The 27,476-nt window shown below is 36.2% G+C and overlaps 1 protein-coding gene across 4 annotated transcripts in view; it reads right to left on the bottom strand.

Moving 5' to 3' along the window:
• The window catches only part of PDE4D (phosphodiesterase 4D), a 348,137-nt gene that overhangs the window by 90,385 nt on the left and 230,276 nt on the right, over positions 1 to 27,476 (bottom strand). For all 4 annotated transcript variants that reach the window (XM_058824292.1, XM_058824293.1, XM_058824294.1 and 1 more), the window contains exon 2: positions 3,670 to 3,861. In XM_058824292.1, the coding sequence (XP_058680275.1) occupies positions 3,670 to 3,861 (192 nt within the window). The remainder of the gene's footprint in view (positions 1 to 3,669; positions 3,862 to 27,476) is intronic.

Below are 27,476 nucleotides of genomic sequence, written 5' to 3'. Positions count from 1 at the left end.
AACCTATTTTTTTAACCTGATTAGAGACGTGGGTTCTACAACAGAAATTCTCTACTAATTTGATCTCTTCCTCCATTAACCAGGGCAGTGATCCCTTAACAAGAAAGAGTATAAAAAGTGTTATCACTTCAACTTCTTCCTGTATTTGCAAGTTCTAGACAGCCACAGCAGTTCAAAAAAGTCAGCATTAAGCAATCAGACCACCTCAGCAAGACATCCACACAGCTCTCTGCTTCACTAGTGTCTTCAAATATAGGCCGGACAATTTTTCCAATAATGATTTTGCACATCTTTGATCTAGATACTACTTCCTTTCTCCTCTGCATTGGTGTTGGGAATTGGTTTTTTTGGCTTTTGTTGGTTTGGGGCATTTTTGTTTTGTTTTGTTTTTTGGTTTTTTTTTTTTTTTGTTTGTTTTGTTTGTTTGTTTTTTTTTTGTTTGTTTTGTTTTGGTTTGGTTTGGTTTCTTTTTGTTTTCCATTCTTTATTTTCCTTCCCTTTAAATTTGTTTTCCCGTCTTTCATCACAGAGCCTGAACTATAATTCCTGATATTGTCTCACTACCCCTCACTGCCTCATTCAGTTACTTTTTCTCTTGCACATCCTTTTCTCTGCTGGAAATCCCACAGAGAGGCTTCACAACACACCTGTGCTCATCTGCCTTGGACCTTGTATCTTCCTGTCTAAACTATTCACCTCTCCAGTTCACAAACTTTAGGAGCTTTTCCTAATCTCTGTATATAATTTCTATGTCCTGCTTTTATTATTCTCAAAGACCTTGTTATTTCTTCCAAGGGATAATTAAAACAATGTTACTGACTCCCACTGCAATTTATGGGCTTTTCTTTTCTTACACTCAGCTGCTTTTTCTGTGAAATTGTGCCCACATTTGTCCTACTAACTTTCTCTCACCAAAGCAGCCTTGTATTCATCCTGTCTTTATTCTTTTCCATAACTAATTCATGAAAATGTACTTTACATTCTCTGATTTTACAAAACTTTCCACCTGTCCATTCTCTGCCCTTGTTTCTTTATTTTCTATCTCAACTCCCTGAATGAAACTCCATTTGCTTTCTTTGTGACATTCACTATTTTGAGCATAGTGACTCGCATTGTATCTTCTCCTGAGGATAGTATCTGACTGTATTAGTCCCTTGGTTATCATCTTATACTTTGGCTTTTTAGCTTGTTTGTAGCAGAGCCCATCTTTTCATTTTAGGTTTGCAAACAACTGAGCACAAGTTGTTCCCTTCCTTGGTTGGAGCTGCATACATAATAAATAATGACATGATGAATTTAGCACTGCCATCCACTGGCGGTCTTAACATGACATTCCACACCTGACTAAAATTTTGAAGCATTGCTACTGACTGGAAACTATTACTCTAAGTTCAGTATTTCAGAGTAATGGAAATGCCAGAATTCTTTATGTTCTACCCCTTTCAGATACAAGATGTATGCTTTTTCCTTTGTCTTTTTCTTTACAAAGTGAAATATTGAGGCTGATTGAAGAATCAGGGGATCTAGACTAAACTGCTGTGTACAATTAATTGACTTACATTACCTGAATGATGTGTATATTTTGTAATATATATTGCTCATGTTTAAAAAACAAACAATTCTTAGACATGTATATAGATGCAAAAGGGAAATAGGATAATTTGACACTAACCTAAAATTTGGGTACTTCCTCTGTCAACCCTTTCATCTTCCACTTCATTTAGCAAGTGAATTCTGAATCAGAATGGTTTCATTATTTTAATAATGTTCAATGGGTTTTCTTTCCATAAGCACATTCAGTTTATGGTTAAATACATACATAAGGACTTTTGTGACTTTTCTTTTTTATTCCATGCTATTTTATCTTTTTAAACTTTCCCCTCTTTTATTCCATGTCTTTTTTTCACTTAATTTCTATGATACAGCTAAGCTTATTATAATTAGACTTATTGATAAATGATTAATATTCCATGGTGAGAACAACTTGCCTTTTACATTTCCTAATGTGCTCCCCTCCAAAACAGTGGCAGGAATATCTACCTTCTTAGTACAAAGGTTCATCTGTGACAAGAGACTTTGAAAATCTATCAAGATGTGAGGTCAAATAAATTTTATATGTAAATGTGTTTCCAGAAAATTTGAAAAGAAAATAGAGAGCGAAAAAAAGGGGGAAAATGTGTGCTGTTTCAGTAATTATATTGTTTATCCAATTTACTGCCATGTGCTGAAATATTACTCAAAATTCTAGGAAATTAAGTGGATTATGAGTTCAAGGATGGAGCACTAATTGAATCTTTCATTGAAATGACTCATCTAAGCAATGCAGTCAGCTGGATTGTCCTCCTGAATGTAAAAATCTTTACAAATGTTATCCTGGTACAGGTGCCATAATAAAAGCTTGAATGTTCTCCCTTCATAAAAAAGGATATCTCTCAGAAGAAGATTTGCTGGAAAGGGATTATTATTCCCAAGAAAAATGCATTTTTTTATAGCAAAGTAAGTTTTTTTTTTGTTCTAACCCATTTTGTCTCAACAAAAACTGGTTACATTTGGCACAAAGCTTACTGAGTATTTCAATCCACAGATCTTAACTGAGTCATAGACCTTACACTAACCCTCTCTAAAGGCAGGAAATGTTCTTACCTTAAAACTCTACAAAGAAAAAGAGCTATAATTAAGAAAACAACAGTTCTAAAAATTATATAAGCTGAAAAAGAATAGGAGTGTTCATTTATGACTTTAATTAAATATCAGCTCTATTTTCACTAATTTTTATGAAAACTCTTATTCTTTTTTTGTGTGCCTACAGTTATTTTGTGCCTACAGGTAATATCTATTGGTCTTTTCCTCATTAAAAACCAGCATTTACTGTGGTTTTCTGACAAGCCTGATCCTTTATTTTAGATATCTATTTGAACCATAAACACCAAATTGGCCATGCAAATAAGAGCCATTTAGGCAAAGAAAACCCAACCAAGCAAGAAAGAGTTAATAATTTCTCCTACTTAGAAGTGACTAGAAGATGGATCATTTAAATGTTTTTGGCATCTTACTAATAAACAGAGATTTGCATGACTTCCACTACACATGGAACCTGGGGACCACACATACTTGAAAAGCATGGCTTACTACCAGAAAACACACACTTCAAGAATAGTGAGAGAGGACAGAATAAGCTTTAAAAGTTCTTTTGTTAGAAGTTTTTCCTTTAATTAAGATGGTATTTAAAATAATTTTTCTCTCAAATATATTATTTTCTTCCAGCTGATAAATCTTTTGTCTAAAAATTGAAAAGAACGCAGTTGGAAATAAATGTAATCTATTTCTTAAAATCATGAAGAAGCATAAATTGAGTTTGTGTTGTTTCTCTTGAAAATAACTTAAGAGACAGAAAATAGCTCTCCTTACTGCTTTAGTACACCAGTATTGACTATCATTTCTACTCTGTCAAGGCTAATAGAGTGCATAAACATGTCAAGTACACTTTCATGATATCCTTCAAAAAGCTGCAGGAACAAGTATAATCTTCATTAAAGAAATAAACAATTTTCCATTACTTCCCCGCCATTAATGATTACAGTCTGACTTTAAAAAAAAAAATTTCTTGTGGCTGCAAAAAACTTGATTTTGGACAATTTATAGACTAGAAGTATTTCATAAGATACTTACATATCACTGGCAATGGAGGAATTCCTGGACATGGACTTTGGAGACAGATCATAATCACTGTCTGACCGGTAAAGGAAAGACTCCCTACGTTGGCTGTGGACAAAATTTGCCTGAAGAATTAGCCCTGACCCAGGGCTTGTCATGGGGTCCAAGGGACTTCGTCCTGATGATGTACCATTGTCTACATCGAAACTGCAACAAGAAGAGAAAATTGTTTATGTTATTGACCTAAGAATTTTAAAATATAATAAACACCCTTCTGATAAATTATCATAGCTAATTGCTTCTTGATAGTAATGGAGAAACAAAGACCTGGTCATGTCCACTGCTACAAAAAACCACAAGCCATACAAGAGAGAGACTTTAAAATTACTGATCAACAAAAATCCCCCAAGGCCGAAGTAAAAGAATGGCAAAGTCTCATGCTACTAGAAATAGAGAAAGCTTTCTACTTCTCTGCATGTAGAGTATTCACAAGCTCTGTATCAGAGGAAACATGATATTTCACTATTTACTTCTTCAGATGCCAACTCTCCTGAGCTGAACACCAATTATCCTGTCTCCCACTGCTAAGGCAGCTGAGGGCTTTTTCCTTATTGAGTATCCAATCCCAATATTTTGTTACCACAAAAATATTTCAAGTACATACTTTATCTTGTCCCAGTAAAAAAAGTGCTGCGGCGGCATTAAGGCATGGGCGTGTGCTTGAACACACCTGCCTGCAGCATTAGGTTTGCTGTTTTACAAACAGATGGAAGCAGTGAGTCCTTTGTTAATGGCCAAGCAGAAAAACTTCTGTAGCCATTTGTGTCCTTGAACCACACAGCTTAGATTCAGCACTTTTGGTTGTTGTGCTTGGTATGAAGAGTGGTGAAGAGGCTTATCATTCCTAGAGAACATTCTTCTCTAGAGAGGCTGAAGGACGAGGGAAAAGAAAGAAAGAGAAGGAGAGAGTAGATGTTGTTTTACATAGATGGTAATTTTTCTACAAAGGGCTTTGAAAATCAGTGCAAAGACCTTGAACAGGAGTCTGAAAACACTTAAACGCTGGTACAGGGTGGGTGGTGCTGAGAAGATGTGTTCGTAGAAATCCATGCTGCTTGACAGCCCAACAGCTCCATCTGGAACTGTATGGAGGCTTTTTGCAGCATGTGGCTTCAGGTTTGGATGTCTGTGGTATGCAATCTGAGAGGTTACAAATGTGTGCATTAGCAAGACTACCTCTCTAGGCTCATTTGTCATAGTAAATGGGGAAAAAAATAACATTGTTAAAGCATTTACGAATGAGGGATAAATGGAGGATCTTTCCCATAATTTTTCGAACATAGATAAGCATTAGCAGGATATTATGCATTTTTGCATAATGTATTATATGAATATATATATTATGAATAAAGTATTCATTTTGAAAATGGCGTTCATTTAAAGGACGCCCACAGGTTTCCAGTAACAGCTAAGGACAGCAGAAAAGATGCAGTGCAAGTCAGCTGCTGATTAGACTTCAGGCTAGCACAAGTGTCACTGCTGGTGCATGCGACTCTGTACCAGCTTGTTTCACCTCCCAGTGACCTGGGGTTTCAATCAGGCTGCTGCTTCAATCCTTTGCTGAAGTGACAGGATTCCTATGACCCTTTTATCCTTTCTTAAATGAACTAATCAAAGAAACATATACTGCTTATTTTGACACAGATGCACACTGCCTGGCAGAGGATAGATTTTTGTTTCATTGTTTATTTTTACTTTGCACATACCTAGAACTGCAACCTTACTGCCACATTCAGATTATATTATTTTCTTTGTATTCACCACTTACAATTTGAATGTGGAAAAACAAATGTAGTTGTTTTTTTTTTTTTTTTACATAAATGCAGAAAATATTATTTAAAAAGTTCAAGAGAGCACAGTACTTTCATTCCCTTTTCACTGTAGTTTTCAGAACAATTACCTGTCAGTAAATCCAAACGCATACTCTTCTTCCCAGGACTGGTTTGATTTGATTATGCCTGTGTCTTAAAATGTCCTGCTGCTTCATGAACCTCAAACTAATAAAGCTTAAACCATGAGACAACAAATTAGAGTTTTGGCACCAGCCTTCTAGGTGATCTTGGACTGTGCAGAGTTCCTCTTTGCCTTTCACTTCCCCTATTTGTTGCATTTTTGTGATGACTGAAATCTGCTCACAAAGAGTACTTGAGAATGTATTGGAGAGATCAAGATACCATGAACACTACAGTGAGAAGTCCTTTGCAGCTTGTAGTGTCATTAGTTCACAACCACATTACCTTTGTTACTAGTATGACTACTATTAATTGTTATCAATCAATATCTTTTTAGCTTGAATTCCTAAATATTGCAGGAGCACAAAACAATCACAATGCTAATGACATGTTTAGCTCATCATATCCAAATTCCCTAACATTAGTATTTTGTTTCCTGAATAACTTTTATGCCCTTTAAACAGCTTCAAGAAAACCCAAACTCCTAATCAATACATAGTCTGTATATTTTGTTTTTCTCTTGAGGGCAGAAGGACAGATAATTCCCACAATTTTAGGTAGAACAGAAGACTGTTCTCAGTAAGACTAATTTCTTCAATGGCAGTATCATTTCAAATATATATGAACTTGCCTGGGAACTTTAAAATAAAAGTTAAAGGCTGGATATAAATAAATGAAGATTAATGTAAGTCCCTCTCACAGAATGAAAATTTTCAACTGAATCAAAAGTATTCAGTTGGATTAAACAAATATGCTTTTATGTGCAGTTTTCTTTTATTTTCTTCATTGCCCTTTTGTGGACATCACTTGAATATTATATTACCAGTTATTTCTTCCAGTCAGAAACTAAGGCAGGCCTCTATAAATGATTTCACTGTCAGATTGTAACATAATCAAGTTTTAAAATTTAGAAGTCTGTTAGGTAGAACTGCAGTTTCACCCGGGAGAGGTCCTTTGGTTTGCATCAGGCATTGTGTGATGCATCAGGCACTGTGTCTTGCGCAAGACGCTGCTGTTGCAACAGAGATTTTATCCTGTTGTACTGCAGGGAGACCACTAGATGGGTGTAAAAAGTAAAAAACAGGATCCAAATAGATCAGCTGGATTTGCCTCGTGCTGTTCCAAGACAACGTCTTTTCTGAAAATATGTATCAAGAAAAATAGTGTTCAACTCTACATCCAAAGGAAACTGTGAATTGAGAACTTTTTTTTTTCAGAAACCCATGTTTATATTAAAAAGTTTTTGAAATGTTATAGTATAGTATAGTAGTTAAGTGTCTTATTTAGATCTTTCTGAGATATTTGCCAACATTTTCAGACACGAAAGCTTGTAGAATTCTAAATCAAAATAAGAGTTATTACAATGAAAATCATATAAATTGTTTCTATGTTTATCACATGTCTTATTTTTAAGAAACTGTACTTCTGACTTCAAAAGAAGAGAGAATCAGAATGGGGAATTGAAAACTTCCTCACCAGTTTTTTGCTCTTTGTTGTTGCATACACTGAAAGAATCAGAAGTTTAAGACACAAAATAGGACAGGCTCTTTAACTTGCCTAAACAGAAATAGCTAAAAGTCAGTTGCGCTTACTTCCTACTTATCTTTTCACACTCAGTAAGTTTTAAGCCACAGCAAGAATATGCTCTGAATTAGAAAGAATACAGTAACAGAACAACATCTTCATGGAAGTTGTTACTAAAGAGGACAGGAATTCTTTTGCTTTCATTTCGCAGGTAGTAAGCGGCAAATTAAAGACAGAATTTTACACCATTGCTCTGCAGCCAGCTCTGGGCACTTTGCATAATGCATGCAAACTGAAACTGCCTTTGGTGACAGGCATTTGGCACAGACATCACAGAATTTTATACGTTCAAAAAGCTTTACTGCAACTCTGGAGATGCCAAAGCCCTGAAAAGTCAAGGATAATTCAGCAACTTTTGTGTCTGCATTTTGACAAAATGTTTTAAGGCATTAGTGGATAGTGTTTATCTTTAGACCCTGCCTTATTCAGTGTTCAGTGTTGACAAACTTGACATGAGAAAAAATTCAAAGTTTTTTCCTTGTTTGGCTATTCATCTTGTTTGCACTTCTTGCCCGGTTTCTGTCATCCATGCTCTGTACTAAGATGGGGAAAAAACTGAGTGATTTGTAAACATTCATGGCTGATCTTCTTGTGCTCCTAACACAACAAGTACAAATAAACCCACAAGCAAACTTTAGGAAGATTATTAGAGGTTTGCTTCAGACAATAATAGGACTCTGTGGCAAGAACAAGAGAGGTTCTGGGTCCTGATCCTGAATCTTAGCTACACTTCTTCATTGTTAATGACTGCGCAGCTTCTTTGTATATTGAAAGAAATTGTGGACTTCCTTTTGAGTTCCTAAAAAATGGTTTCCTACTCTCTGCCATGCCGCTAAAAGAAAAAATGTGGAGGCCTGTATATAAAATACATATTTTAGTTACATAAGCAATAATGGCGTCATAATCACTATACCCAAGAGTTTGTAATTAAGGCTGAATAGAAAATCTTAGTGTTGGTTTTTCTTAGTACTGAGAATTTAGCACTAATGCTGCAGCATTTTTTGGTGGGGGGGAAGGGCGGTATTTTCTTTAATTTTTGTATATTTTTTTATTTTTAGAGAAATATGCAATAGTAGGAGAGAGGAGGAAATAAATTTCACCCTAAAATGAAGACTTTACTAGGCTTTTTAAGAATGCATATTGTACTCCTGCTATTCCCCTTTAAGTGTCTTCACACTTTCATCTTGGAAACTACAGGGAGGGAGAGCCAAATTAATTGAACCTCTTGGGGACATCTTATCTTTTAAAGCCATCTTTAGCATGGCTTTACAGAGGGACAGGCAAGTTCTAGAGGAGCAATTTTTTTCCCCCATCAAAGGAGTCCATTGTCCTAGTGTCAAGCAGTCTCTCCAGCCATCTGTGCTATGACCTACATACATATCTCAATGTCCTCAATTCCAAGAAGTCGTGTCCTGTTTTTTCACCTGGTAGCACAATCTAAATATTGCACAAAATAGGTGCATTTGGCGTAGCAGCTGTAATTCACTGAAATTATCAGAGAAGACCTGCCCTGCAGCAACTCCCTTTGAGCAGGATCTAATTCAGAGCAAAAGCAAGGTAATAAAACTATAAGGTTCCAAGGAAAGGGTAAACTATTTATTGTTTGTTCTGCAGGACAGGAGCCCATCTATGAGGAAGGAGGCCTTAGCAACTGGAGAAAGGGAAGGAATGGATGCTGCCTTCAAAAGCAGAATCTGAATCTATTTCTTTGATTGCTTCAGATTTAAATAAGCACTGGGTCACCACAGCTGATGGAATGCACCATGAATATGGAGAAAGGCCAGAGTATGCCTGTATCTTAGATTACTTGGTAGGTCTTTGTGATTTCACTTGAGCCTTTTTATTGCTCACTAATAAACTAAGCATTAAATTGTGACTACAGCTGACTTGGGTGTCCCTTTTCTTTTGTCAGGCATAGTTCCCCTCAAGTGAGAGATGAAACTTTAGAAATTTCTTTATCGCAAAGAAATAATTGCCACTAGTCTGCTCCTGCCACAGACTCCCAGAAGATTTTAGATGTTGAATAGGCTAACCTGCAGCATCAGAAAAAAAATCAAGTAAAAACCAAGTAAAACTAAATCAGTAGATTTATATAATTGAATACTAGGCTAATTATTTGTTTGGGACCTTTCAAAATGTATCCTTTCTGACAGTGTCTACCCTGTGATGAAGAAGAGTCCACATCTGGTTATCTCCTTCCTTTCTGTCTTTTCCCCCCAAGACAAGGTTAAAAAAAAAAAAACCAGACCAAAAAACAAAAAACAACCAGTAACAACCAAAAAACAACCAAAAACCCTCAGTAAAATGAGAGAAGAAAAAGAAAAAAATTTGTATTGATATTTTAGAAGGAATATAATATCTACTCTCTACATTTGAAGAAAAAAGTGTTTATATTTGAATTTATATGTTTATTTTCTTTGTAGCAAGATTAAGACAATTTTTTGCTTTCCATTACTTAAAATATTTCCAGTCAATTGTGACCAAATGATATTAGAAGGAACATATGATCTAAATCTGAATTTTCATGTACCACTCTAGAATTCAAGCCAACTATCTGGTTGTGGCATTGGGTTTCCAGTCCAGCAGTTCAGAAAGCAAGCCCTGTGATTAACTCCATATTTAGAAGTGATGTGGGTAGATTTTCCTGTATCAAAGTTCCAAAGCAAAAGAATAAAACATGGCATTTTATGATTTTTTTTTTTTTAGCAGTAGAACTTGGCTTTTTCTCTTGACATAGCTGTTTTTAGAAACATTTGAGTGTACAAGGCTATTAGGCCCAAAATTGGGCCCAAAATTATAAGACAGAGCTAAAAGCCCAGGAAACAGACAAATGTGTAGGACAAAAGATGTGTAGGATAAAAAAAAAAAAATGAAGCAGACTGGTTTGTAAGAAGTAGTCAACTCAAAACATGTTAACAAAGGAACTCTGACTATCTATTTATCTTCTGTGTTATATATTTCTAGCAAGTATCTCAGGAAATCTAATCTCTCAAAACAAACTGCTTCATGTTTTGTTATGAAGTTTCCAAGCAAGGAGTTTCCTGTGAAGACTATTCAATTTCTTTGGTACTTTAGCTTTGAATTGTTTCCTGGTACTCAACTGAAGATGTGCTTTCCACAATGTCACCTCATCATTCCTAATTATACCTCAATGGCCTATCCATTTGGCATGAAACTCTTTTTTAAGACACCTATTACATCAACTTGAGTGTTGTGCTCAGCTGTACTGGGATTCCCTTTGTTACTCCTTTTATTTTTTCCTCAGAGAGAATATCATCCCTTACCTGGCAAGTTTCATTCTCTGAACTTGGTATTGAGAGTGAATTTCTTTCTACTAATGTGATGCTCAAATTGAATGCCAGATTCCAGATCCTATCACATGGATTTGATGTTTTGATGTTTCTTTGAAACTGAAATAGTTGTCTTATTTTAGTATAACAATAATTCAAACAAGAACCACAAGAGAAATGAAATGAAAAATAACTTCCAAGAAATGTGGTAATCTGTTCATGCTTTTACTAGACATAAGTCACTTTATATGGTTCTTCTGATCTAACAGACCTAAGGGGATTAATATTTCTACTTTTAGATTAAAAAAAGCCACCAAGCCTCTATTTTTATGCTTCTGCTAAAATCTGTGGCAGCTTGAGATCTGAATGAGAAAATCTGCAGAAAATGTTGAAGAATTAGAAGTATTTTGGGCAATCTGAGAAAAAGAATGTTGCAAAACAGAACCACTTGATCCAGACATGAGAAAGACTAGGCAGCAAGCCCTGGAGTGCTCCAAGTACCCCACAAGCCTGCTGGCCCCTGCCACCCCCATATGCCATTGCTGCACATACACTTCAACTGCATTTCTAGGATTGCAGTCTCAGCTGCACTGATGGTTCTCCATTCTATTACTGTCATTATTTGATTGCACTCTATCTGTCAGCATTCACTTAAGTCATTAAGTGGGTTTATGATTCTATGTTCCCCAGGGATGGGGAATCCATAACTTTCCTGGGCAACCTGTTCCAGTGCCTCACCACCCTCACAGAAAAGACTTTTTTCTTAATATCTAATCCAAACGTACTTTCTTTCACTTTGAAGCCATCCCCCCTTGTCCGGTGAATTCATATACTCTTATGAATGGTCTCTCTCCATCCTTCCAGTAAATTCACTTTGGGTACTTGAAGACTGCAATTAGGTCACCCCAAAGCCCTCTCTTTTCTGTACATATTTAACTCTCTTAGTATTTCCTCATAGGAGAGGTGGTCTATCCCTCTGATCATCTTTGTGGTTCCCTCTGGATCCGTTCCAGCAGATCCATGTGTCCTTGCTGTGCTGTGCCCCCAGAGCTGACGCAGCCCTGCAGGTGGGGTCTCAGCAGAGCAGAGGGGCAGAATCCCCTCCCTGCCATGACCCAAGTCCAGCACCTTGTACTTGGTCTCACTAAATTTCAAAAGACTCCCATGCACCCACTTCTCCAGCCTGTTTAGGTTCCTCTGGATGGCATCAATACTGAACTATCTTCAGATCTTTTTTTAAAAAATCACTTTACCTAGTTTATTCAAGTTCAAGAAAAATTGTTTTTCTTTCTGGAGTGAGTTTTGATCCAAATATACCAACTTCTTTTTCTGCATCACTACTTTCTGGGCAGAATTTGTGGGACACAAAACCAACTTGCACTGAGTTGACCATATGGCATGAATTTACTGTAATACACAGTGCCATTTATTTTCTCTTATTTTAAATGTAGTAGAATAAAATTTCTAAGCATATAAAAATGCTTATTTATCAATTAATAAAAATATGCAAACCGTCCACCAAGAATGTTTCTTAATGCTAGTTAAAATGCAGTTTGCCTAAGATATTAGCAGAACATGGTTGAGAATCAAACTTGTGCCAGAGATGGAAAATCCAATACACTGAAAGAGTTCAGCCTCCTCTTTCTGTGAATCCAATCAAATGCCATTATCAAAAGTGATTAAATTGCTTTTATATTCTTTATGAGTTACTGCAAATGCAAATGCAGGAAAACAGGCAGTTTTTCAGACCTATAATATTTAAATCAATACCCTACAGTGCTGATGAAAACACAGAGTCCATATAATGGGTAAAAATATTCCAAGGGATGACACTAATACGCATTGTGAAGTTTCCCAGCAAACCATGTCTTTCTGAAACATTATCATATACAGCCCCAATGGTGATGAAGGCCATGTCACAGAAGATATGGTTACACCTACCCTGTGACTAGTGACAAAGATCTTATGCAAGGAGTACCTGTGACAGAGGTGGCAGGACTAAGCATTCATGGTTGCTTCATGCTATTTTCCCATACCAGAAAATACAGCAGAGAATGATAGAAACATAGACTGGTTTGGTCTGGAAGTGACCAAAAAATGATCTTGTTTCAGCCCACCTGCCATGAGCAGGAATACAGCTTCCACCAGAGCAGGTTTTTTAGATCTCCATCCAGCCTGGCCTTGAACACTTTCAGGGATGGGGCATTTTCTGGGCAACCTGTTACAGAGGTTCACCATACTCAAAATGAGGAGTTTCTTTCTAACATTTAATCTAAACTTATCCTTCTTCATCTCCAAGCCATTACCTTGTCTCTTGTCACTACATTCTCTCAGAAATTGGCTCTCCTGAGTGTTCTTGTAGGCCCCCTTCAGGTACCGGAAGGTGTTCTAATGACTCCCTGGTGTTCTAAGTCTCCCTTCTCTTCTCCAGGCTGAACAAGCTCAGCTCTCTCAGCCCATCCCCCTAGAAGTGGTGCTCCAGCCCTCTGATCTTTGCAGCCTTCTCTGGACTCATTCAAATAGGCCCAGCTTTGTCTTAGAAGAGATCCAGTGAGCCAGGAGGTGTGACCATTATGACAACAGGACCTGCAATCCTCAGCATCACTTAGTTCATAATTTTTAAATCTTTGCACAATTGACCTTAAGCAACATTTTCTTCAAAAATTGTGCATTGAGGAAAATGGTTAAGGGCTGTAGACAGAAAGGTCTCCAAAGAGAAGAAGCTCTAAAGCCCAAATGATAGGGACCTTGCACATAGAAGACTATTTACTTCACCATTACAATGTGCCCACATAAATATCAACATGAAATCAAGGCCAGCTTCAGAGGAGGGTGGACAGGAGACAGGTAGATAAGAAATTGCAGTTATTTCTTTAGGTATTGTTCTAGATTGACCACGACAATGAAAGTTCTGGGTAAAGGACACATCATTATATTTGACAGGAAACAATTTTTTTTCTCACACCATTGTAGCATTCCTCTCATTGCAATAAATAATTGCTGGGAATTAATCACAAAAAAATTCTATTTCCACAAGAATTTGTGTTGGGATATGTTAACAGTAATTATCATTAAAGGCAAACCATGCATTTTGTGAAGGGTGAAAGCTCAAGGTACTAAGACCTTCAGAGTTATACAATTTTTATACTTTGGTTTAACAAAATTGTTTCATCCTTTCCAATTCAGTTCATTTCAGTTCTTTAAGTTTTGGGTATAGGATTTTTGTCTCTTCCCCTTCCCTAGACTTCTACTAAAAGCATTAAGTAGTATGTTATTATGTAGTGTTATGAGCTCTGGAAGTTCTTTGCCACATCCAAACAACCTTTAAAGGGTAACAAGTTCAGGAGCTAACCTTAGAAGATTGCGGAGATTAATTATCTTGGGCGTACACACTTACACTTCTGTTAGACCCTGAGCACATTCACTGAGTGCATGTAATGTCAAAGATAATTCATGTCAATAGTCCAAAGCAAATTATAATCTACAATAATGAATCATTTGGGTCTCCCGTTTTCCTGATCTTTAGGACATTATTTTAATGTTAAATGTATTATTACAATGCCTAATAGCATTACCTAGGAGGGCTGACTGGTGTTCCACAGCATAGGACTGTGTTTTCTTGTTGCTAAATTACTAAATTCTGTGCTGCAATTTTCTTTTCAAATTTTTTAAGAGGGAAAGAGGGTCAACTATTGATAGAAGGTGACAAAGAAAATAACACTTTTTCATATTTAAGACATTTTGGGAACTGTTTTGACTCCTATTTTGTTGTACAAAGTAGGATTTAACCAAGTGTCTGCAAAATGTTGTAGTTTTTTTCTGATTCTGTGGACCTTTTCAAAATTGCAAAAAGTTATAAGTATAGGCTAAGCTTAAGTTTGTCACATCATGTATCAGCATAATTGAAAAAGTCTGAAGTGTTTTTTAAAAATCTCCTGTTTTGCCCAGAGTCTCAGAGGACTCTGAGGAAGAAGCCCCTGTGGGGGCGTTTTTGTGTCTTTCACCACAGAAGATCGGTACTGATCAAAGGGCTACAGAGAAGTAAGAGTGATCTTATTATCAGGAACTGGAAACAATTACTCAAGCTGCAAAGCTCCTGATAACGAACCAGTCACTTACACCAAGTGACTGGTTTATCATGCATCACTAGTTAAGTATTTTTTCCTTCTTCAGGTATCCATATGCTTAAGCCATCAAGACTCACAAACACAGACTAACTCAGAACCTACTGCTCAGGATGGATCAAAGGTCCATCAGATCCACTGCAGTCTCTCTGGGAGTGCTGAAAGTGAATGCCAATGGAAAAAGGCAAGAAGAAGCAAGTAGAAGTGCTACGTCTCCTTTGTAACCCAGTCCCTCATCATCTGCTCACTGTTTCATTGAAAAATGCTCCGAATATGAGAGTCATTACATGCCATGGAGATAAAAAAAACAATGTCCTGGACAACGCATTTTGAATGTTTGAGTTAGGTAATACTTTCTCTTTGGTATATCTATTAAGTAAGGATGATACAATTCCTTCTATCACAAGGGTGAAATGAAAATTAATTTAATCACCTGTGAGAAGCAGTAAAGTGTCATATGGTGAGCAGCACAGAAAAGCTAATGGAAGCACTAGAGCTGCTTTTACAACACATATGAACAGCAGATTGTCAATAAAGCATGTGACCATATAATAAAGAAGCAAGAAAAAAACATTGAATATCTCATAACTGATTTGCACTTGTTTTGAGTTCTCAGTGAAGTAAAAATAATAAAGAACCACATAGGTAAAGTATAAGATTATTTATGCACAGGACTAAACCAAAGTTTGAAAATCAAATGCAATCTTGGCTTTTGTGCTTGACTTTTCAGTCATAATAACATCTATATCAGTTTATTGTATTTACATTTGAGCACATGTTGAAGACCCCTGCATTTACTACTGCTTATCTCCAGTTTTCTATTTCAGCCTGCTGTAGCACTACCAACAGCTGTTAACGGCAGACTATCAGAAATCTGACTTCAAATGCAGCGTTGCAGGTTTGCCTTCTAAAAATTAGTGCATAGATGAAGAACACATTCCATTTTGGTTATAATGCACGTTTGATTAACTTCATCTTCTGCTCATCCTCGAGATCATTGGAACACTTCATTCACAATCTCATTTTCATCAACTACCACTGTAATATAAGCATGTTCTTCTCACAATCTCTTGTGCTCCTATATTGTCTGTTTCTACCAGTCACTGTAAGATCATTTATTGAACAGCATAATGACTGTTGGATTCTGAAAGCAAATGTGACAAAGCAAAACCTACAGAGCTATTTACTGTAATTTACTGCTTTATGTATTAATAAAAGTAAGAAAATATTATGAGGTGTAACTTTACTCTGTATGTTATACAACATGCATTTGTTAGAATATCTAAATGAACAAAAGTCTAAAAATGCTCAAGGACTATTAAAAAATTGACTAGAAATGAGGAAAAAACCCTCAAAAATGGGTTACTACGGTCTTCAGATGCCACACACAGTGCTAAGCTAAGCATCTCTCATCAAAGAAATGAGTCTTTCTTGGTAAAGGAATGTAGTAACTGAAATGCCAGTTTACATTGCTTGTAGCAAGGCATTCTTTTTCAGTATTAAATAAACTTACAAACAGATTATATGTAGTTAATTGAAAGAGTAGATGAAGAATATTTTTTTAAATAAATGTGAGTGACCTGGCAAGCCAGAGCTGTTAAAAATCACTGTGTATTGCAAAACAAATTCTTCTGTGAAATTCTTCTCAAAGAGCAAGACCAAATGATTCTATTAAAATTTAAAACAGCCTAGTGCAATGCAGAAATATGTATCTGTAGATTTATCAAGGCCAGGTAAAAATTTCTCATCATTTACAAAGTTATCTGTAAGAACAAAACAATTCCATAGCATAAGTTTTGTGCTCCAATTTGCACTATAAATTTGGGAGGGGAGATGATTGCTTTTGACTGGTTTTGTCCATCAACCTCTTCTCTGCTGTAACAACTCATATGCCGCATTCATCCACTGGGCAAAATGCGTTGTCTTTTCTCATCCTTTCCACAAGTCCTTCCCTGAACTCCTAAAGAATGCATGTTTAAACTAACAAAATCATTCAAAAGTCTGGACAAATCATAACAACTGAACTATAGAGTTTCTTAGGACAAAATGTAAACGTGACATATGTTTACAAATAGAAAAAAAAAAAAATCAAAAGCATGAGGGCAATTTTTGTATAATGAAATTTCCTGTTACCAGGAGAAATTGTGCATGATTTACTTGACTCAGTGCAAAAAAGAGTTGTCAGGCAACTAGATTCCAAAAGCCTATTTTGTTGATCCTGATGTCATTACTAAAACTGGGATAGGAGACAGCATAATTGCTGGCGCCAAGGAGATGATTATATCACTCAGGAAACATTACAAAATGCACAATCCAAGAGAGCAAGGAGAAAGTCCGCTATCTATCATCAGTCCCTACAGATGAAAAAATGTCAGCGTAACATTGCTGCTTTTGGAACAACTTCTTCAACTACTCTGCCCTGACATCTTGCTGTTTCATCCTGCGAAGTGCTCCCAGGAGAATCAGCAGTTTAGCCAAATGAAAACTTCTCCTCGAGCAGCGCTTTCTGATATATCCTGATAGTTTATCCTTTGTTACATTTGTTTATTTTGTGGGAATAAAGTAGAATAAGAGGATGCGAAGACCTGTTCTCTCGCTGGGTGAGTCATCCTGACTGAATAGTTTTATCCTCTTCTGTGCTTACATTTCTCTACCTGAAAAACGGGAACTTTGTAAAGAGCCAGGAGCTCTGAAACTTAAAAACAACCAAAACAAAACAAATTAAAACCTACATACTCCCTAAAATTAATACCTATTAATTATGGTAGTGGGAGTTTTAATTTGGTAGTAGGAGTTTAGGAGTAGTAACAAGAGAAGTATCAGAAACACTGTTTTTAAAGGAGGTATCAAAAGCAGATCTAGGCGAGGAAATGAGAAATTTAGAAAAATTACTGGTTTTCCTCATAGAAAACCTGTGAAGGAATAGGAAGTATAGAAGACTAGCTTATTTACTTGTTTTAGCACATGTGCTTTTTCAAGATCCCCTCCATAAAAATGCAGCAGAAGAAGACATTAGAACAGGTATTTCTGTAACATTTCCATGTACCAGAAGGGAATAATGGAGAAAAAAAATATAAGGAAAGAAAAGGCAGCAAAATAAACCACCAGCAAACAAACAAACAAACACCCCTCACCAAACATTTATTATAAGAAATTTTATTTAAAAAATACAAGGAAACAAAGAAGAAAATCTTTCTCACTTCAGGTGAGAAGCTGATTATTTTTTCTTTAAATTTGGTTTTATTATTTTAGCTCCACCATGTGGTAGTTCTATAAAACAAAGAAAACCATTCTGAATTCTCCTTTCAGACAGAATTAAATGGTTTGTTTGGTTTTGTTCAGTTTTGGGTATATTTTCAGAACAGTAACAGAAAGGACTAAATAAATTTAAATAAAAAAAGGTTAAATGAACAATTAATGCACGAGATAAAACATTAGTGAGGTGTAAAGGAGGAAAAAACTGTCAGTGGCTAAATATGTGTTTAAATTATCCTACTATGCAGCACTGCCAGGACAGCACATAGGCAAGTATTCCTCCTGGGAATTTTGTAGTTTGGCGTTAAGGAAGCCTCGTCAGTACATATCTGCCCACACTATTCTTTTTTTACCCCACCCAGCCATGGCTTTTTACCCACAGACCTTTTTTGTCTATCCATGAAAAACACAGACTATTAAAAAAGATAGCAGGTTTGTGTACTATTTTCCTCTGAAATTTTTCTGTGATTCTTAATAGTTAAAGCAATGGAAACAGAAAAAAAAATTATATCTGACTTCTCCAGTGCATGAATGAAGTAGCATTCAATAAATACAGTTTTTGCTAATGAACTTCGTTATCAACACAGAAGTGTAGCTTACTAAGCATAAATTTTGAGAATATACAGGGACTTGTAAAATTTAAGGGATAGCATGCTTGAAAAAATAAATGTTTGATTAAAACTAAATAAATTCCTCAATGAGTATTTAAAGTATTTAAAGAAGAAAGCTAGGGCAGAGAATTTTTGCTTATAGTTCAAATATTAAAGTTCATACCATTCCCTGGAATGTGAGAAGGTGAAATAAACAATTATTGGAATATCTGTATCATTTAAATCTTCAAGAACTATTACATTATGCAGTAATGTTTGTGATTGTCTCTATACTCTATCCTTTATGGGAAGCTGGATTTAATTTATTGCCAAGCACCTGCAATAAAAAACATTGCACAAGACCTCATTCTGTAAAGCTAAATTTCAGGAAATGGGTGCTTTAATTTACCATCAATGAATACAGTGTCTGAGGCTAATTTAACATCAAATGAACTAGAAAGTAACTCTGAAACCAGATGCTGGTTCTGAGCCACACAGAGATAGCAAGGTCAAAGAGTTTCAGAAGTCTGCTCTCAAAATCATTATTCAGCAGTATTTTTATGGTAAAATCATTAACAAGATTCACACACTTAAAAAAGAGGAGCAGCAGGCAAAAGGGGAATAGACTGGACATGTGTGGAAAAGGGAGAAGAAACAATAAAGGATCCTTTAAGCAAGCCTTATTTCCCTTTTAGGAAATATCCATCTGCAGCAAACAAAATTATGTTTATCGATACTTCATATTAAAGATTCAAGAAAAGGGACGTGCTAGTGACCAAAAGTACATTCCAAGGTGAAAGCCCTTAGATTTTCTTCTTTAGATAAAAAAACTGAACTGGAATTTTAATTATTATCACAATTTTATTCTTTTATTTAAGTGGTCTCTTCTGAGGATTTTTGAAAGCAATTGGAAAGTTCTTGAAAACCAAGTCTTCACTTTTTGATTCTAGATTTCCAGTTGCCAACAAGTATTTAAACTAAAATAAAATCTTAATTTGAAGTAAAAGCCCAAATATTACCATGCTCAATACCTCAAATAGAAAAAAGGAAAAATTGAGGAGGCAGAGAGAGCAGCTGGCCTATCTGAATGTTAAAAAAGATACAGTGTTTTGCTTTCAGTTACAATGAATCATACAGAACTTCTATTTCGAGTACCAGGAACCAATAAGAACATAACTACTGGTTAGGAAATCAATCAGTTTTAGGTGATGAAGCAAAACATTCTGAGGAGCTACTGGAAACTGAAAAATGAATGCTTCTCATCCATCTAAAACCATGTAATGATACATATGCCATACTAACAGCATGAATACAAAGCAATATTTTACTTTTGAAATAAATAATTGTAAGAAAGCTACAAATGTGCAATATCAGTAACGAAGTCATATGGTCATCTTACTAACATGGGGAGAACTGTGGGGGAGGGAAGTCCTTCTGTGGTGGAAAAGCTGTTTGGACAAGATGAAAAGCTGTGATGGCTTTACAAAATGTCATTTCCTAGTTATTCATTTCCAGCCTTTTTCAAGAATGGATATTCCAAGGAGAAAAATACATTGCTTCACAGCTGTGAACATCCTGCTTGCCAAAAATGCAAATGTAATTACTATCTGTGAATCAAAGAAAAACCGTGGCACTGCTGATAAATATAAGGCCCAAACCCTGGCATGTTAATCTCATCCCTGGAAGTCTTCAGGGCTGTGCTGGATGGGGCTGTTAGTAACCTGACCTAGCAGAGGAAAGGTGCCTCTGCCCATGACAAGGAGGTTACAGACAGATGATCTTTAAGGTCCCTTCCAACACAAACCATTTTGAGGTTCTATGGCTTTATGGAAATGCAGATCTCTACAGGTGAATTTCAGGAAGGGCTCTCTGTGCATGTTTGTAACAAGAACATTAGTCACAAACTGACTGATAAAAGGATCACAGTTGTGAGAAAAAATCCTTTTCACAGGCAATTGTGGTATTTCAGTTGCCACAAATGCTAAGAGTTTATGAAGGCTGACACCACCACTTGGGTTTCAAAGAGTGGTTCCTAATGTTTTCCCAGCTCACGTCTCTGACCCTTAAAGAATGGAAAACATATGTCAGCAATTAAGTCACTAATCATAGTGTTACCAAGCATAAAAACAGTGCCTGTGCCAATATCAACTGAGTCACTCAATATGTTTTCTCAAATGTCCTGGACTCTACGTGGCACCAAACCCAAACAGTCATTTTAGTCATACTGAAACCTAGGCAAGAATGGATGTTTCCTTAACAGCATGGAGTTCAGAGCAGATGGCGCTGAGGTGACTATCGTGCCTTGACTAATGTCAAATGGGACATTAAAACAAAAACCAAAACAGAGATTGGCTTGGCCAGTGCTCCCTAGAGGATAAATCAAAAAACAAGCTTTTGCAGACTAGGCTGCAAAGGGCACAGCTTCAGTATCACTGAGCCAGCCAGCATCACTTTCCAGCTCATTAAATGAAGGGCATCTGAACAGTTTGCTTCAAAACTGACACAGAATAGGTTGAACTTTTGAAAAGTAATTAATTATGCAATGTTAGTGCCTACCACTGATGATCAGCAAATTTAGACAATTGGCTTTGATTCCTGTATTTGCTTCTCACACCTTTCAAAAATATTCAACTTTTAAAAGACCCCTTATGCTGTGTATATTTCCCCTTACTCTAATTCCCCCCCCCACAAAAACACTCTGTGTCAATTACTCCTTGATTCTTGACAGATTTCCTCTATGTGCGGGTAAAAGTTAAAGATTATTATCACCCGGATTTCCTGCAACAACAGGTAACAGTGGTAACAGCCTGGTACACAGCTTTACTGTCTTTGAGTTCTAAATCACAGATTTCTTTCTATTGTGAAATATATTTTTGTACTGTTAGCAACTAAAGGCAGACAAAGCTATCAAATCAGGATTTAAATAGACTAAAGAGAGGGAGAAGGTCACAATCTACTCAGCTTTTTGGACACTGACTGTCTTCTATAGCTAATAGAGTAGTTATAGAAATGGGCACTGAGCAGCAATACTGAAACTTTGGAGGTATTGGGATACTTACAGGCGCAGGTTTCAATGTATTTATGAGCTGGACACTAGGGAAACATTACATTTCAAATTTTAAGTCTGTTTTTTAAAGCACAAGGAAAGAGAGTTATGAAAGGATATGCTATGAAAGGGATGACAGAGCCAAAATGTTCCCTATCCAAAACACAAACCAAAGAACAGCCAGAGTGACTTGACCAGAATGCCTTTTCCCTTATCACAGGAAAGGCCCGCATCTACTATCTCATTATCTTATTCATGCAGAGGTTTATACTGCAGAATAAAGGCAGAAAAGAAGTCGGGGAAACATCATTGTTATTCAATCTGGACAGAAACTAAACACAATAGTTCCTGACACACACCCGATTCTCCTTTCAGCCCTGTTGACAGAACACAATCAGGACTGGTTTGACATTTTCAGAATCTCTGAAAAATTAAATTGTGAAACAGTGAGTATTAAAGGGTATATAAACCTAAAGAAATTTAGAAAAGGATGGAACAAGAGAAAGAATTTGAGGCAGGAATGAAAAGCTATCAAAATCCAATTGTCTACTGCTGTAAATAAGCATTTACTTGATTTATAGTGTAGATTTTTTTTTCCATTTAAATTAACAGTTGCTCCCATGTAAACAAGATGCCAGGACTGAGCAGAGTATATTTGAAACTGCAACCTGTATTATATGAATTATTTCATGTCCAGCTTGAATGACTAAGAAGAGATAAAAAAGAATAGTAGGAAACCAAATTATTTCAGTTTATAAATTTCAATTTCAGAATTCAGTACTATTTTAACACTAAAGTAATGTAAAATTGACGATTACATAAAGAAAACATGAAACTCATTTGCAAGCCTTAACATCTCCACAAATGTTCCTTTCAACCTAGCTGCCTACTGCAAATTAGTTTCAGGCTGTGCTTTACAAAGCATGCTCAAATGGAATGGTGTTTGTACATTTTTAATTGCTTTCACATCAATAAAAGTTATTTGAAGGAAACTTGTGCAACAATGAAAGTAGGTGGGAAAAGGGTCTTCAGTCTCCAGCATCAGCAAGTGATCCCTTCAGGGCCTTAGTTCAATTTACAGCCAGTAAGAACATGGCGGCATTTTCCCCCTTTCCACTACTGAACTTCTCAGGGTAACTCTGTGTGTTTGGGAGCCAAAATAAGTATGCAAGGATTGCAACAAGAGACTAATGTGGCCTCTGCCACTAAAAAACATCTGCTGATGAGTATAACCAGAACATCTACCAGCTGAGGTACTGATGTTACTGCTGTTCCTTTGTGACCTGACATTTTCATTTGTCATAGGCAAATATGTTCCATTTTACCCGTATTGGGTCTGTCAGAGGAAGCTTAAATAGAAGTCTCACACTCTTTCCGCAACCACAGGCCTGCTGACTTTTAAATGTTCATCTTTACTTAATCATATTTCTCTCCACAAAATGGGGCTATACCTGCCAACAGTTTTTATGGAATGTCAGATTTAACAGATGAAAAATTATTAAAAACTGTACACAGGAATCAGACAAAATCTATCCAGCATCTGTAAAACATCATTTCAGTCTATCAAATGTCCTTCCTCTGTATTTCCTTTTTCCTGTGTATACTTCAACCCTAACAGATAAAAGCATTATCATACCACCTTTATGCAAAACATGCAAAGTAAATATACATATTAATCAAGAACAAGAAGTAAATACAACCCAAAAAATCTCTTTTTTGGCCTTTTTTTCCAAGGCAAAACTTGAAAAAACAGGGTTTTTTAAGATCACACAGAGAAAATTAACAGCACAGTTTGGTCAGATGTCTAAACTTGAAGGTCAGCCTCCCCAGAGGTCCCTGGGGAGAGAGCTCAGAGGAAATCTGGGAGCACCTGTCTGTATTAGAATGTCATTTCTGATTTTCTGAACAGCCCTCTGGACTTATATGAATTCCCGTGTTGACTATGCAAGCATAGGTGGATGGATTGTCTTAAAATGGTAAGATTTTAAAAGCAACAGATCTTTTCCTCACCTTTTAACTTGTGAAATTTACAATATTTTCTATAATCATTAAATCTTTAATTTTTAAGTGTGAGAGCTGAGAATGTTGTGTGACTATTAGAATTGCATGTATAAAAATTACTCAAGCTATATAAGGGAGAACACAATAGGAGATTGATGAAAGAAAGATTTTTATGAAAGTAAAATATCTGACTGGAACAAAAGTTAAAATTGAGAAAAGAAAAAAGGTATTTATGCATGAGGCCTAATTCAGATACCTCAGGATGGCATGCAATGAAATCAGCAAGACTAAATACTAGTAAGATCAAGAGGTTTACTTCTGGAAGTGTGATGCACTTCACTTGGTCTCTTAGAACATCAGGAGTACAGGCTTTATCACACTGTGGCTTCTCACAATAAATGTGAAGATATGCAACTTGTGAGAGTAAATAAAATTTTTTGTTCCCTGGACACACCTGGAAAATACACAGATACAAGCTAGGAAAGTGTAAATTATACCATATAATACAGATTATATATTTCAAGTAGATATGCACATTTCTACAAAAGGACATTTGACCAACTTTTTGGCCATCACATATCTAAGGTGCAAATATACTAGAATTAAATTTATTGGAACATATCTGTATTCATGATACAGCAATAAGGGTGTCAAACAATATAGGAGATGTTGAACTAGGAAGAATGGAAGCTGCAGTAACGCAATCGCTCAGTTTTAGACATAAAAATACCTATTTTATGTCTGGAGGTTTTGAAGGCTAAAATTGAAACCAGTATTTTTTTCTTTAAGTGAAGTTCACAGTATGAAAATAACAGTTTTCTGGCAGTTTTACCTCGCAAAGGTAAATTTTAATGGCATTCAAATGGCAAAGGCTGTTTCTAACTCGGGTGGAAACTCAGACAGAAAACGTGCAGAAGTAAAAGTGAACTAGTTACAGTGTCAGAACCCAATAATAAGGCATATATAGAGGGCTAGGACAAAAGAAAAATAAAAGTTGGTTTAGTCAAGGAAAGACCGCATATCTAATGAAAGCACGGCTCACAAGCTTAAAACTACTAAATGTGGAATTGTCTGGGACGATAAAGATGATTATGAATATAAAGCTCTGAGAAGAAGATCATCTTATATAACAGATCTTGTGTAGGGGACTCTTCAGGGCAGCAGCACCCCAGGAGCTTTCACAGGGACTGGCTGTTGACTTCTCAATATCTGCCTCTGGGAAAGAAGCTCCTACAAGCGCTTGCTGCAGTGTGCCCTGACGTGTGTGGGGCGGGTGCTGGGCTGGCAGCAGCTCTGGGAGGCAGCACACCACCATGGGCAATCAGCCACAGCGTCAGAGGGCTGACTGGCCTCGTCACAGCACCATCCCACCAGCTCCCAGGGCACTACAGCAAGCACCAACATGCAACTCTTTACAGCCACGGGCTGTACTGTAGGAATGTAGCGTTTGCGTCCTTTTTTTGAACCTTGTTTTGGGTACACACCATAGAGAGATTTTTTTTCTGTAGGTTATTATATAACTGCATATGGGAATTTCTTCAAAATTTAGATAACTAACTGATATAAGTACCCCAAAATTGAAACTTTTAAAAAAAAACACAAAAAGTTTACAATTATTAAAAGGAATTGAAGGATAAGTTTCAGAAATACTGAAAGGTTTTTTCATAAATATAAATTCCTTTTGTTCTAGTCTAAGCTAAATTTTTATTCAAATCGTTTGTTTGAATAATGATTTTAAATTACTAAATTGAAACAAAGCAAAATGAAGCTAGAATGAATTTTTTAAAATTGATCTCTGCTGGATTTATTTTGAGAGATCTGTCAAAGGAAAGGAAGTTTTTAATGTTTCTGAAGCAATCATCTTTCTTTTTTTTAATGCTTAACACTTTGAGGGGAAAAAGTATTCCTTAAATAACTATAGAAAAAATTATTTTTGAATTAGTGTGTGAGGTTTTGAGCGTATTAGTATTTGAGTGTATTTATAAAGGCATCAAAAGATGCTACTATAAACCTGGCAAATTAAATAGTGAAGCAACAAATTTAAGTCATCAGTTCTTCTCTGTGCCTCTCAAATCCTTGAAGATGAGGTCAGAAGAACAAATCTGTTTCTGCCATTTAGCTTCCAAAACTGTTCTGTCATTTTATACATTATAGATCTGAAAAGCTTTCGTGATTTTTGGTGAAAGCAGAAATATTTAAAAGGTCATATAATATCATACTATGAACCTATCTAAGGAATTAATGTCCCCATCTTCACTGTATCAGCAACAGTACCAAATAAAGGAGTGCAGAAATCTACTTCTGGTTGTGTAATGTGAGCTAAGAAACATTCTCTAGTGCACATTAGTCTGAATTAGAAACACCACAGCTGAAATCTGACGGGAATCCCAATAATGAGATTAAGTAATTTGTGCTGTCATTGGAATTATGACATCACTGCTTAGTGATTTCATGGTTGTGAGTTGACCTCACTTTACTGCAAGGTTCTTTCAATACTATATTTAGCCTAAGCAGTTGGTTTATTCCTGCTGTTGTGTTCTAATACTTCCTATTCCATACTGGACTTCCCTTATGTTATGTGAATCATCCCCTTATAAGATAATAGTAAAACTACTAAATATTAAAGCATGTATTCAGGATAAGCTAAGTTAGTTGCATCAGAAATTAATTAATTTGGCTATTTATGCGTACTGCAGGTGTCCACATACAAGTTAGAGTTCATGTATATGTATTACATTCTGTTGAGTGGTGCTTAAGCTGATAAAATCACTGACATCAAGAGTACCTCTTTTTCTGAGGCAGGCATCTAAAATATGTCACAGTCACGTCATACCCTGAGAGCAAGTATTTCTTTCCACCAAGAGGTCACTAGACCTCTTGATATGGTAGGATAAAAATCTGTCTAGATGAGCTGAATCCCACCTGTTAGGCTTTACACTATAATTGTGCTTCTTAGAATACAAGGTAGGAAGAAAGATAACCCCTCCATGTGGAATTAGATGCAAACAACTGGTTCAGACATGGTGTAATGGAAGGCAAAGGAGAAGACTTCCATCAAGGTATCTCAACATTGATCCAGGCTGGGACTACCTTCTATCCTCACTTGAACCAGCTGTAAATGGGCATTTGGCCATTCAGCTGAGCTGTCATGTGAACTCCCCATGGAACTTGCCATCCTCTCCCTTAGTTCACACTAGGGACAGACACCCAAGTGCCACATCTTCACTTCATGGTTGTTAGATTTGAGCAGAGCTTTGTCCACAAGCTGATAACATACCAGATGTGATCAAGGAGAAGGTGTGAGAACTGTGCTGTAAAGAAAAGATTATATTTTCAGGAAAATTGAAAGTGAATTGTTAATGCACATAAGTGAGCGGCAGAAAACTAAATTGTTCTAACACAACTAAATGTTTGTGTGTGGTAGAGAAAGAATTTCACATGAGTTAATCTGGATGTAGCTTGAAAGAAAGTATCTCGGAAGAACTGCCTTTCTTTGTGGGAGTCACACTTTGCAGTTTGTTCTCTTTGGCACAGTTTGCAATGTTTGTTTATTTAAAAAACCCTCACATTTATTATTTCAATAAGGAGTTCTTCTCATATTAATGTTAAAGTAACTGGATGTTATGATGGTAACTCTAATTCTTCTGCTCTACAAAAATACAGAGATGGGAACATGCCAAAAAACGGCTAAAAAAACCAGTAAAAGTAATTTTAAAATATAGCTCAACCTGAAATGGCAGTTAAAAAAAAGCTAACAGCACACTGGACATCAACAAAGGTGCTGGGAAAAAAAAACAGGTATAATTTTACCACTGTGTGAGAACATTGGTGTGTTCACATCTTGGGTAATGCCTGCCTTGATCTTTGTACTTCAAGGACAGAGCGGTCTTTGAGGAAATACAATGAATGGGAGTTAAAAT

This window comes from Ammospiza caudacuta, chromosome Z, assembly GCF_027887145.1.
Source record: "Ammospiza caudacuta isolate bAmmCau1 chromosome Z, bAmmCau1.pri, whole genome shotgun sequence".
Taxonomy (NCBI): Eukaryota; Metazoa; Chordata; class Aves; order Passeriformes; family Passerellidae; genus Ammospiza; species Ammospiza caudacuta.
The sequence above is the reverse complement of the archived record's forward strand: the minus strand, read 5'-3'. Positions and strand labels throughout refer to the sequence as shown.